The sequence below is a fragment of the Octodon degus genome, unplaced genomic scaffold, assembly GCF_000260255.1.
Source record: "Octodon degus isolate 3935 unplaced genomic scaffold, OctDeg1.0 scaffold00130, whole genome shotgun sequence".
Lineage (NCBI taxonomy): Eukaryota > Metazoa > Chordata > Mammalia > Rodentia > Octodontidae > Octodon > Octodon degus.
Window position 1 is genome coordinate 4,236,662 of NW_004524706.1, and position 10,835 is coordinate 4,247,496.

Here is a 10,835-nt window from a genome sequence, read left to right on the forward strand (position 1 = left end):
TCTCTCTCTCTCTCTCTCACACACACACACACACACACACAGAAAAAGAAAAGCGGCCAGAGCCTCCCCTTGACTCAAACACAAAACTGGACTGTTGGGCTGGGGAGATAGCTCAGTAGAATAAGAGCTTGCCTGGCAAGTGCAAGGGCCTGAGTTCAACCCCTGGTTCTGCCAAACAAAAAACTGGACTACCACATAAGGGGGTGCAGCTAAGACAGAGTCTGAGAGGTGTTGGGGCCCTGCAACCTGTGGGACCCATATGTTCACACAGCAGAGCTGCTGTAGTCAAGCTCCCAACTAGGTGACCAGAGCCTAAGGAGCAGAGGAGAGAGAGGTAAATCAAACCCACCAGCCACAGAGTCTTGGTGTTGCCATGACAACCCATGGGAGGCCCACACAGAGCCTACCAGTGATGCGCATGGAAGGCCAGAGCTCTAGAGTTCAGCTTAGAGGATGTGGGCGCTGCAGCGGGGTAGGACTCAAAAAAACTGCCCTCTTTATAAACGGTGGCCTGCAGTACAAAGCAGGATGGTGACTGGCCCAAAGTCCCAAAGAAGGCCTGGGGCAGGGCTGGACCCAGCTGTCCTTCTCTAAGACAATATGCTCTACAAAATTTGGGGCTCAGGTGGCCTTCTCTTCTGCTTCCCAGTCCAGGCTGGGGTGGAGCACAGCTGGCCCTGGCCAGGCTCCACTCAGTACACAGCAGGCTGCGCCTCCGGAGGGAAGAGCACATGGCCTGCTTTCCTGCCTCTGGGCCAAATGAACTCCTAAGGCTTGTTAGATCATGATGGCCAAACCCCACCAGTAGTTGTACATCCACTTATTTATAGCTCATGCCAATGTTTCTAGGAAGGTAAAATTACCTCTACTTTCACACATGAGGAAATGGAGGCTCAGAGAATGAATGAATCCAATCAGCAAACAAATAAGCCAACCAGCTCTTATGGCCTCTGAGATAAGAGACAGTCCTGTGATGCAAGCAGGTCCGAACCCCCACATCCTGCTCCATCTTCCCTAAGTTCTTACTCAGCCAGGGCAGGCTCAAGCAGTCCTGGAATTTCCTGTTTCCTTCCCTCCAGCCTGCAGAGCTTGACAGGGTCAGGTTCTTATCTCTTCACTTTCTCAGGTTGGCAAATCCTTCCCCATCCTTCATAAACTGACTCAGCTAGAAGACTCCCTAACCCTCCATGAGCCTCCAGTGTTCTGCACAATGGTCCTCGGTACACGATACCTGGTGAGGCACAGAGGCACATGCCTGTAATTCTAGCACTCTGGGAGGCTGGGGCAGGAAGACCACAAGTTTGAGCCCAGCCTGGATAACTTAGTGAATTAGTGAGAATTCGTCTCAAAATAACAAAAAAAAGGGTGGTGGTGTGGGGATGGTGCTCAGTGCAAAGACCCTGGGTTTGCTCCCTGCTACTGCTACTGCACCACCACCACCACGTGTTAGCTGCCTTTTGGTCAGCACTGCGTAAGACAATGAGCTCCACAGGGGTAGAGGCTGGGGCGAGTGGAGGCAGCACGGGCTGGACCTGGTGCTCTCATCTTCCTCCCCAGAGTACCAGCTCCATGGGCTTCTTTTCCTCTGACCACTGTGGCTCTGGTCACTTTATAGGGATCGCTGGCTGGCTCAGGGCCCCTCCAGAGCTAGGCTGAACACATCAAAACACAAATCATCCATCGTGCCATCTCTGCTGGAATTTATGTTGGCTGCCTTCTGTAAGGTTTCACATACACCTTGAGGTGATCGAGGTCAGGGAGGGAGAGCAGATGAGGGGAGAGACGTCCTTTCCAGCCCTACATTTCTAGGGTCCTACTGGCCCAGAGGGGTGACCTGTCTGTCCTGGGCCCTTGCACAGCTGGTGTCCCTCTATAACACTCTGAAGGAGCAGGCCCTTGCCTGGAGTGCAGCGATGGCCTGAAATGGGGCTCATGTGTTCTGAAGCCTCTGCCACTGCTTTTCCAAGGCTGGTACTTGCACCGTCCAGATCCCCTCCAAGATTCAGGCACCACTTGCTGTTATGAGTGCTGGCTTCTGACCACTCATAGCTGTACCCCTCTTCAGGAAATCCCCTCCCTAGGGACAGCCACATTCAGGGAGAGCCTTGCCTCTGTGCCTTATCGGGGACACCTGAATGGCCATCCAGCCCCAATGCCCCTCAGGCAGAGGCTTGCTGTAGCCTTACCACAGTGCAGTTTCTTCTTCTTTTTTTTTTTTTTTTTTTTTTTTGGTGGTACTGGGGATTGAACTCGGGACCCTACACTTACTTGCCAGGCAAGTGCTTATTCTACGGAGCTATCTCCCCTGCCCCCGCAGTTTCCTCTTTGACCCACTCTGCCCTTGTTCCTTGACCACTGCCTGGCAAGCTCCTTCAGTCTGTTTCCTGAGGGACCCAACCTGTACAAGGCCTCACTCTGCTCACTTCTTCCCCCATTCTTCCATTTGTATAGTTTTTCACTGAGCTCTGTCCAGGAGCCAGGCACGGTAAGTGAACGGGCCAGGGAAGGTACCCAGAGTCCTTTCCAGAGCTCCCTTTCAGTAACTTTCAACTCCCAGTATCAGCAAGCACCATCTGCCATGTGGCAAAGACAGAAGCAGGCCTCTCACCCATGCCCTAGGATTCTGGGGAACAGCTCCCCATGGGGACTAGAGGGCACCTAGTACTTGTAGCAAGTAGCCTGTCCCAACTGCAAGGTAACAGCATGGAAGGAGAAACGGAACCTTACCTTTTGTTGAGCACCATGTTCCCGAGCTTCAAGTCTCTGTGCACAATGTTTTTCTGAAAACCAATAGGCAAATGGTGTGCACTGGGAAAGTAAAAGGTGCGCTGGGGCCAGCCTGTAAAATGTGAGCTCTCCCGTTATATGGGAAAGTAGGCCTCATTGACCATGACAGGATGAGTACTGTGGCCCAGTCAGGACCCACTAGGTTGCCTCCCCCACCCCTTTTCCCCTCAGGGAAGCCAGTGGGGAAGCCACTTTGCTCTTCTCCAGCAAACATGGGGTGGGATGAGTTGGGGGTGGGTTGGGGATATAGTTCAGTGGCATAACGCCTGCATGGTGCTTGCACAAGGTCCTGAGTTCAAATCCTGGTCCCCCAAAATGCAAGTAAATAAAACACCAGGGAGAAAAACCAAGTTTTGGCCTGGGACGGGGTCAGAAATGAACAGTCTTAACTCTGGAACTAAGCCCTGCAGGCTCCGCCCATGAAGCTGTGTGCCCAGAAGCAGCTTGGGCTCTCCTCCTTTTTACCTCAGAATCCTGAGCCCCAATCCTACAAGCTCAGATAGGCTGTAGTGCCAGGAGGGTACCTTGCATTTGTCCCCAAGCTGGAACACTACATTTTAGCCTCCTGACACACAGGGAATTACTGTGCAGGGCTCTGTGGGCTACCTGGTGGCCTACAGCACTGTCTTACCCAGGGCACCCGTCATTCAGCCTCTTTCCTCCAGACATTCGAGGCTGCAGGGCACACCTGGGCGAGGGCGGAGCTGCTTTCTACTGAGCAGCAGCAAGAAGTGGGCCTTTCTGGGACAGAATGCAAGGGGGCAGCGGTGCAGAGGGCTCACCTGGTGCAGGGCCTCCACCACACGCACCACATCGTAGAAGATGACCACAGTCTCCCGCTCGCTGAGCCTCTTCTCTTTGATGACGTAATGCTGCAGGTTGATCAGGTCAGCAGTCTTGTCACTGAAGTCGTGTGCACAGAGGCAGTCTAGGACGAGGCAGATGCGCTTCTTCATCTTCTTAACCATGCGGCTGGATTCTGTGTCCTCAATGATTTCACAGGTGCGGTCCTATGAGGCAAGAAGGCCAGGGGCAGGGCTTTGGGACTCTCCGAAGCATCACCAATGGTGGTTGGCCCCACTTCCACCTCTTAGTTGGGCTAGAGCAAGGCTGCAGGTGTGGTTGGGTAGCCTAAAAAAGGGCCCTCAGCATCACTCAGCTTTCCACCTGCCAAGTACCAGGCCCAAGGGACTGAGAAGACATGTCAAAGCTTCAGGCTTTTATCATAAGCAGGGGACTAGGATCAGGGCTGGACATTTAAAGCCAAGTACAGCGGCAATGAAGCTGGGATGTGGGCATCCTTCCACAGCATTCCCCGATTCTACTAATTATCTATCCAAGATGGTGGGCATAGAGGGGTCAATCTGGGAAGACTCTAAGGCTACACAGTGTTCTGTGCCACAAGACAATTACCCTTCCTCCAATCACTGTACTTCTGGGCAGTCACATAACTGTGGCTAAGAGTATGGCTCTGGCCTCAGATAGCTGTGGCTGGTCCCACTTCCACCTCTTAGTTGTGGGGCCTGTGAAGTTCGGTGAAGATTCCATCTCTAGCTCTCACCTCTGAAAAGGGAACCTGTGACCTGTCCTCCCCTGGCTGTGAAGAATGAAATGGGACAACCACCCAGTACTTAGGGCCTGTCGCAGTCAGTGTCCGCACATGAGTACCGCTACTCACACCGTAGCTGCAAGGCCTAGATCCACTGTCCTTGCTGCAAGGTATTCAAGTGAGACAACAACAGCACAATCAGCCTGAGGAGGTCCTCAGTGTCAGCCCCAGCAGCCTGACCATGCCCTCTGGGGAACTCCCAGAAAGACCAAATCTTCACATTCCCCAGAGCCTCAGCCTAGCGTCTGGGCTAGAAATATCATGCTTTTGATCACCTCTGTTCTCTTACCTAAAAGGACCTAAATGAAAGCCAAACTTTTTTTTTTTTTTTTTTTTTGCAGAACCGGGGATTGAACTCAGGCTCTTGTGCTTGCCAGGCAAGCGCTTATTCTACTGAGCTGTCTCCCCGGCCCCAAAATGAAAACCAGATTCTTTTTTTTTCCTGGCAGAACCGGGGATTGAACTCAGGCCCTTGCATTTGCCAGGGAAGCACTTATCCCACTGAGCCATCTCCCCAGCCCAAAACTTTTTACTTTGTTGTTGCTGTTTTATTATCTAGTTTAGGTTGACCTTGAACCCACTATGTATCCCAGGCTAGCCAGGAACTAGAGTGATCTTCCTGTTTCCCCTCCTGAATACTGGGATTACAGGCATGTTTCACCACAGGATGCCAATGCCAAGGTTTTAAAGATGTCAGAGGTGGGGCTGGTGAGATGGCTCAGTGGTCTAAACCGCCTACTTAGAACAAGCTTAGCAAAGCACAGAGACTGCGGTTCAATCCCCCAGCACCACATGCCAGCCAGCCCCGCCCCCTGGTGGGCTGAGCTGGACACACACACACACACACACACACACACACACACACACACACAAATTAAAAAAAAAAAAAGATGTCAGAGATGACATAAATTACCATCACCCACAATTCAGTTTCATGTTTAAGGGAAATGATCTATTTCTAGAATTTACTAATGATACACTAATTTTTTTTTTTTTTTTTTTTGGAACCTGGGATTGAACTCAGGCCTTTGCACTTGCCAGGGAAGCACTTATTCCACTGAGCCATCTCCCCAGCCATGATACTCTAATTTGTCTCTATAGTAACACCTTGGTTGTCAAACTTAATCTATTCTAAATTTGTGTTTGAACATTGCAAAGTCTGAGAACTGAACATATTTTTCCATAAGAAATAAAGGAATACCAAATAATTGGTCGAGACCCAAATAAAATGAATATAAACTCATCTTTTCCAGGACTTTAACAAATTTCACAATGATTTCTTTAACTCTATTGTGGTTCTGAGTTTTCCTTTTAGTTTTACTGCTGGTATTATTAACTTTCTTTAGAATCATGGTTACAGTATTTGATATAAATGAGGCAAAAAAAAAAAAAAAAAAAAAGCACAATGGTGAAAGTTGGAACGTGCACACAGCACTAGCTGCTATCTGAGTAAGAGTGGTGCTTAGGCTGAAGTGTTACCCGTTTGTGTCCCCAGTGAGTTGTGATGACAAACTCACTCTTTTCAAGTTAGATTTTTGGTTGACTACTGAGAAAAGTTATGAACACTGAGCAGATTTTTCAATTTTGCAGTTTGAGTAGTGGAAAGTTTGAGCTTGGAGCCACACAACAAGACACTGAGGTACCAGTGTCTTTGCAAATCTAAAAATGAGAGCTTGAAAGGGTGTGGACATGGGAGAGGGATGCATTCCCTGTTCATTTTATAGCAGGAAATGGAGCTGACACGAGTTTTTATTGCCTGAGACAGCAATGATGACGAGAGTGTACCACAGCCCTTTGGTCTCATTTGTCTTCTTGACTCCTATCAGGGAGGGGCTTTTATCATTCTCCACTTTCTATAGATGAGGACTCTGAAGCTGAGACCTGCAATGACTTGGCTGGGGTCACACACCCTGAATCTAGGACTGTCAGCTTCAAAATCTTTATGTCCCTGTGGCATGGTGCAACCTCTTGAATATCAGATCTACCTTAGCAGAGGCAAGCTCTGGCTGGCATCTGGCTGGCAAGATTGTGCCAAGCAGGGGGCTTCTCCCAATCCTTTGAACCCAACTCTCCATGCTCCAGACACAATTTTAGCTCTGTCCCAGATTGTCCTTTTCAGGGTACAAAATGCTAAATAGTGCCTTTCCTAAGAGACCTGGAACTTGTGACACAGGAGCTCAAGGACATGTGATGAACAAACTGAAATACCTCAGCAGGCAAAAGGACTGCTGGGCCCCAAAACAACTGTGGAGGCCTATAGGTGGTCCCAAACACCAATTCCCCTCACTGTTCTCCCTTCCCCTCCAGCCTGGCCAGTCGCTGACAACCCAGCTGGGAAAAAAAAAAAAAAAAAAAAAAAAAAATCCTCTGGTGTCTTTAAATAACTTCCTGTTTTTCTTTTTTTCTTGGAAAAGTCCTTCCAGGAAAGCCTGGCTGCTTTAAGATGCCAACTGCGCATGTTCCTGCTAGGCTGAGACTATGGCCACAGGAGCACTGCAGCAGCCACAGCAGCCCAGCCTCACTTCCATCCACCCTGCTGAAGAAGTCCTGATGCACTTGGCAGGGTCACTAAGGGGTCACATGCTGGGAGCTGCTTAATAGGACAGATATAAGCCCAGCTAGTGCCAGTCCCTGAAGCCAACCAAGGGGTGGAGGGAGAGGACACTCACCTGGAACAGCCCATGGTGGTGGACCACGCCGTCCTGGGTGTGCAGGAGCGAGAGCAGAGAGTACTCGGTGTGCAGCAGCATCTTGCCCTGCCTCTCCTCTTGGCTCTCTATGCCTTGGTCACCCCTCTCCTCAAGAGTAAGGATCTTTAGGGAAGCACAAAAAGAAAATTGGGCTGGGAGATAGCTGGGTAGTCTAAGTGTCTGCATGGCAAGCACAAGGACCCAGGTTTGAACCCCAGAACTGCATTCCATACCACCATGCTGTGTAGTGAGACCCTGTACCAAATAAAGAAATAAAAGATTTAAAAGAAAGAAAGACAATTGAAGACTTTCCTTAATGTCGCAAAATGACTGGAATAGGGAGCAAAGATTGTTGTGGAACCTTTTTTTTTTTTTTTTTGCGGAACCAGGGATTGAACTCAGGCCCTTGCGCTTGCCAGGGAAGCGCTTGTTCCACTGAGCCATCTCCCCGGCCCAAGGAGGTTGCTTTCTATCATGCAACACTTGCCATGGCTCACATACAAACATGCATTTTTCTTAATGTGACAGGCCTGCAATTTATGCAAAGATAAAGCTCTTTAAATCAAGAGACTTCTGAGGAAGACCGTAAATGTGAGGCTTTGCGGGAAGAATGGGGGTACTGTTGCTCACAAGCACTGTAGGTGCAAAGGTGGAGGGGAGGGAAGAGCAAGCCACCAAGAGGTTCCAAGATGCCAGGCTCTAAGGTCCCACCCCACACCTTGCTTACCTTCAGCTGATAGAAGTCATCTGTGCCATCTTTCCTTGCCAAACACTGCACAATGCTTGGCACTGGTGAGTTGCCCAGACGAGGACCTATGACATAAATGCCACGTGCTTACCTTTTAGAAGCCCTGTCTATCACTGCTCCACATCACCACATTGCTGACTAGATCTCTTCAGATAGGTAGCCCACTGAACTGAAGACCCCAAAGCCTCCTGGTAGAGAATTCTCATGGTTTTCACTCCAAAAATGGACAGGAATATATATCTATCTACCTGAGTTGTACCCTGTTTTCGTACCGTCCTTAAAATGAGGGGTTTTCAGGCTGGGCAGAACTCAGCAGGAAGAGCTAAGGTCCATCTGGCCTACCAAATGAAGCCTTGTCTCAAAAAGAGAAGAAAAAGGGTGAGGGGAGGAAGGAAACAAAAGAACAGAACAAAACAGAAAAGGGAGTTTAACTGTCTATACCTACAAATTCTGAGAAGCATCTGTGAAAATGGCTGTCACGTGAACTCTGACTCAGCCACTTCAGCAAGAAAATCTAGGACATCACAACTGCAACAGGCTCCCATGGCGACTTTTCTTTTGAAACAGACTTGCTATGTAGTTTAGGCTGGTCTTGAATTCACTACGTAGTCCTGGTTGGCCTTGAACTCACAGTGACCCTCCTGCTTCTGCCTCCCGAGGGTTGCCTCCTAAGTGCTGGCTACCATGCCTGGCCAGGCCCTCTTCACTCTCACACCATCTCATGTATTTCTTTCAAGGCACTTAGCATGGTAATGACGATCTTGTTTCCTGTTTCCTGTTTCCCCAACCAGAATGTTAAAGCACGAGGTAGGAACTTGTCTGCCTTTCTTACTGCTGCATCCCAAGCGAACAGCCCAGGGCTGGTGCACAGCAGGCACCACTGATGAGCTACAACTGTCGTGGGCCCGCAGGCAGAAGTCACGCCCAGCTTCTCGCACAGGAGACTCAGGCTCTGTGGCACCACTTTACCCACAACCCTGACCATAGGCTATCTGGGCTTGCTAGGTCCCAAGCATTGTGCAGGAAGTCCTGCTCTTCCTCTAGCCTCCTGGGAACACCCAATTCTATAGGATTCCTGCATCTATTTTATAAGATGCAGGGGTTGGGGGCACAACATAAGACATCTGTGAAATAAACATGCCACTCAAAACTGGTTAAGGAAATAATACCTAGATGATGGCTCTTGGCGTAGATTTTTGTTTTGTTTTACAGCACTAGGGATAGAACCTGGAGCTCTGGACGTGCTAGGCAAATGCTCTACCACAAAGCTACACACTTAGCCCAGGTCTTGGCTTCTAATGAAGCTGTGTGCTTCTTGCAGGCACACAGGATTCTCAGGGCACACACAGGATTCTCTGTGTAAGAAACAAGCTGGTTCTCTGCTGAGATTGATCAAAGGCTGGAATGGCTACCACAAACTGGCAACCATAGTTTCAGAATGAACCAGGGCCTGTATTTTCCACTGATATGTATATATCCCATTCAAAGTGATGAAGTGAGCGCTGGGGATGGAACTCAGTAATGACTAGCATACATGAGGCCCTGAGTTTGATCCCAAGCACTGCAAAAGTAATAAAGACAGACAGTGAAGTAGTGAAGTGTGAATCTAGGCAGAGACCTGGTGAAGATCCCATATGGCTGTGTGATGCCTCATCCTGCTGTCGCAGGCCAGACTATGTGAGCCCATGTCCAGACTATGTGAACCCGTATACATATCCACTGATATGTATATATCCCATGATATATGTGAGCCCATGTCCTGCCCTGGCCCCGCATGCCCATCCCACGGCGACCTGAGGCTTACCGAGGATGAATGGTCCAGCTCGCTTTGCATTATTTCCAGAAATCCCGCTTCCTAGAGCCTTTACCCTGGCCGACGTTTCCCCAGCTCCTCTGTCTGATGCTCTCCGCTTCATTCTCAGCTCTAGATAAAAGAGAAAAAGATCCCTGCTCCCTGAGTAATCAACGACTTTTGACTTTTTTTTTTCCTTTTTGAGACAGGGTCTTGCCATGTGGTTCAGGCTGGCCTTGAGCTTACTTTGTTGCCCAGCCTGGCCTCGAACTCACAGTTTTTTTCCTGCTTCAGCCTCCTGAGTGCTAGGATTAAAGGTGTGCATTATCATACTGGGCTATCATCATACTTGGCTTTACAAACAAAAACAACAACAAAAACCACTAATCCTGCCTGTGAATACTGTATTTAGGATGCATCACATGGCTTCAGTTGCTGCTCCTGCCGTTGCCACCTCCTCACCACCCAGAAGAGTAGCTAAGGTTTCTAGTGACAAGAACCATAGCTTCTTTACTTGGAATTAGGTGCTTTAAGACAGCAGATATAGGCCTTAGAACTTGGAAGCCAGCCCACCATAAAAGGGCTGGTGAAATACAGAGAGGAGGAAATAACTTTATCATAGATGCTAAAGTCAAAAAACTCCTGAGTAATGATCAGAGATAGGTGATCCAGCCTCACAGAAGTGAGCCCCAGCCCTGAAGCATGTTTTCAAAGTGAAGCCTTCCCTCCAAATAACCACAGCCAAATGGCCCACTCCTGAGCCAGCTCTAGAGCACGGTAGGCCATGGGCTCCAGGAAATGCATGCTACACATGAGGCCTGGTGTATCTGACGCCCATGAAGTTTGAGGACTACTAGCCTAAAAACTGCCCTCCCAATTCCTTGGCCCCTAGGTCTTCTCAGATGAAAGAAGACCCTGAACTTGCTACTGGGAAGGTTGACTTTCTCTTTCCTCTCTTATTCTCAAATTTTCTTGATTTTTTTTGGGGGGGGGGTGGTACTGGGGATTGAACTCAGGACCCTGCACTTGCCAGACAAGTGCTTATTCTACTGAGCCATCTCCCCGGGGCCCTTGAATTATTTTTAAGAGAAAAAAATACAGTACATTGTGCACACACAAGGTGGATAAAGGCTACCGCTGGAGACCGCTGAGTGCTTTGGTTTGTCTGTTAATCCCCGTCCCGCCCCCCCCCACCCCCCACCCCCCCCC

At 49.3% G+C, this 10,835-nt stretch overlaps 1 protein-coding gene across 6 annotated transcripts in view; it reads right to left on the reverse strand.

Annotated features, from left to right (window-relative positions):
• Stk40 (serine/threonine kinase 40) overlaps positions 1 to 10,835 on the reverse strand; it is a 44,867-nt gene that overhangs the window by 9,618 nt on the left and 24,414 nt on the right. For all 6 annotated transcript variants that reach the window (XM_023701026.1, XM_004641028.2, XM_023701022.1 and 3 more), the window contains 5 exons: positions 9,639 to 9,758; positions 7,814 to 7,899; positions 7,066 to 7,209; positions 3,570 to 3,797; positions 2,728 to 2,780 (listed from right to left, as the gene is read on the reverse strand). In XM_023701026.1, the coding sequence (XP_023556794.1) occupies positions 2,728 to 2,780; positions 3,570 to 3,797; positions 7,066 to 7,209; positions 7,814 to 7,899; positions 9,639 to 9,750 (623 nt within the window). In that variant the 5' untranslated portion in view covers positions 9,751 to 9,758. The remainder of the gene's footprint in view (positions 1 to 2,727; positions 2,781 to 3,569; positions 3,798 to 7,065; positions 7,210 to 7,813; positions 7,900 to 9,638; positions 9,759 to 10,835) is intronic.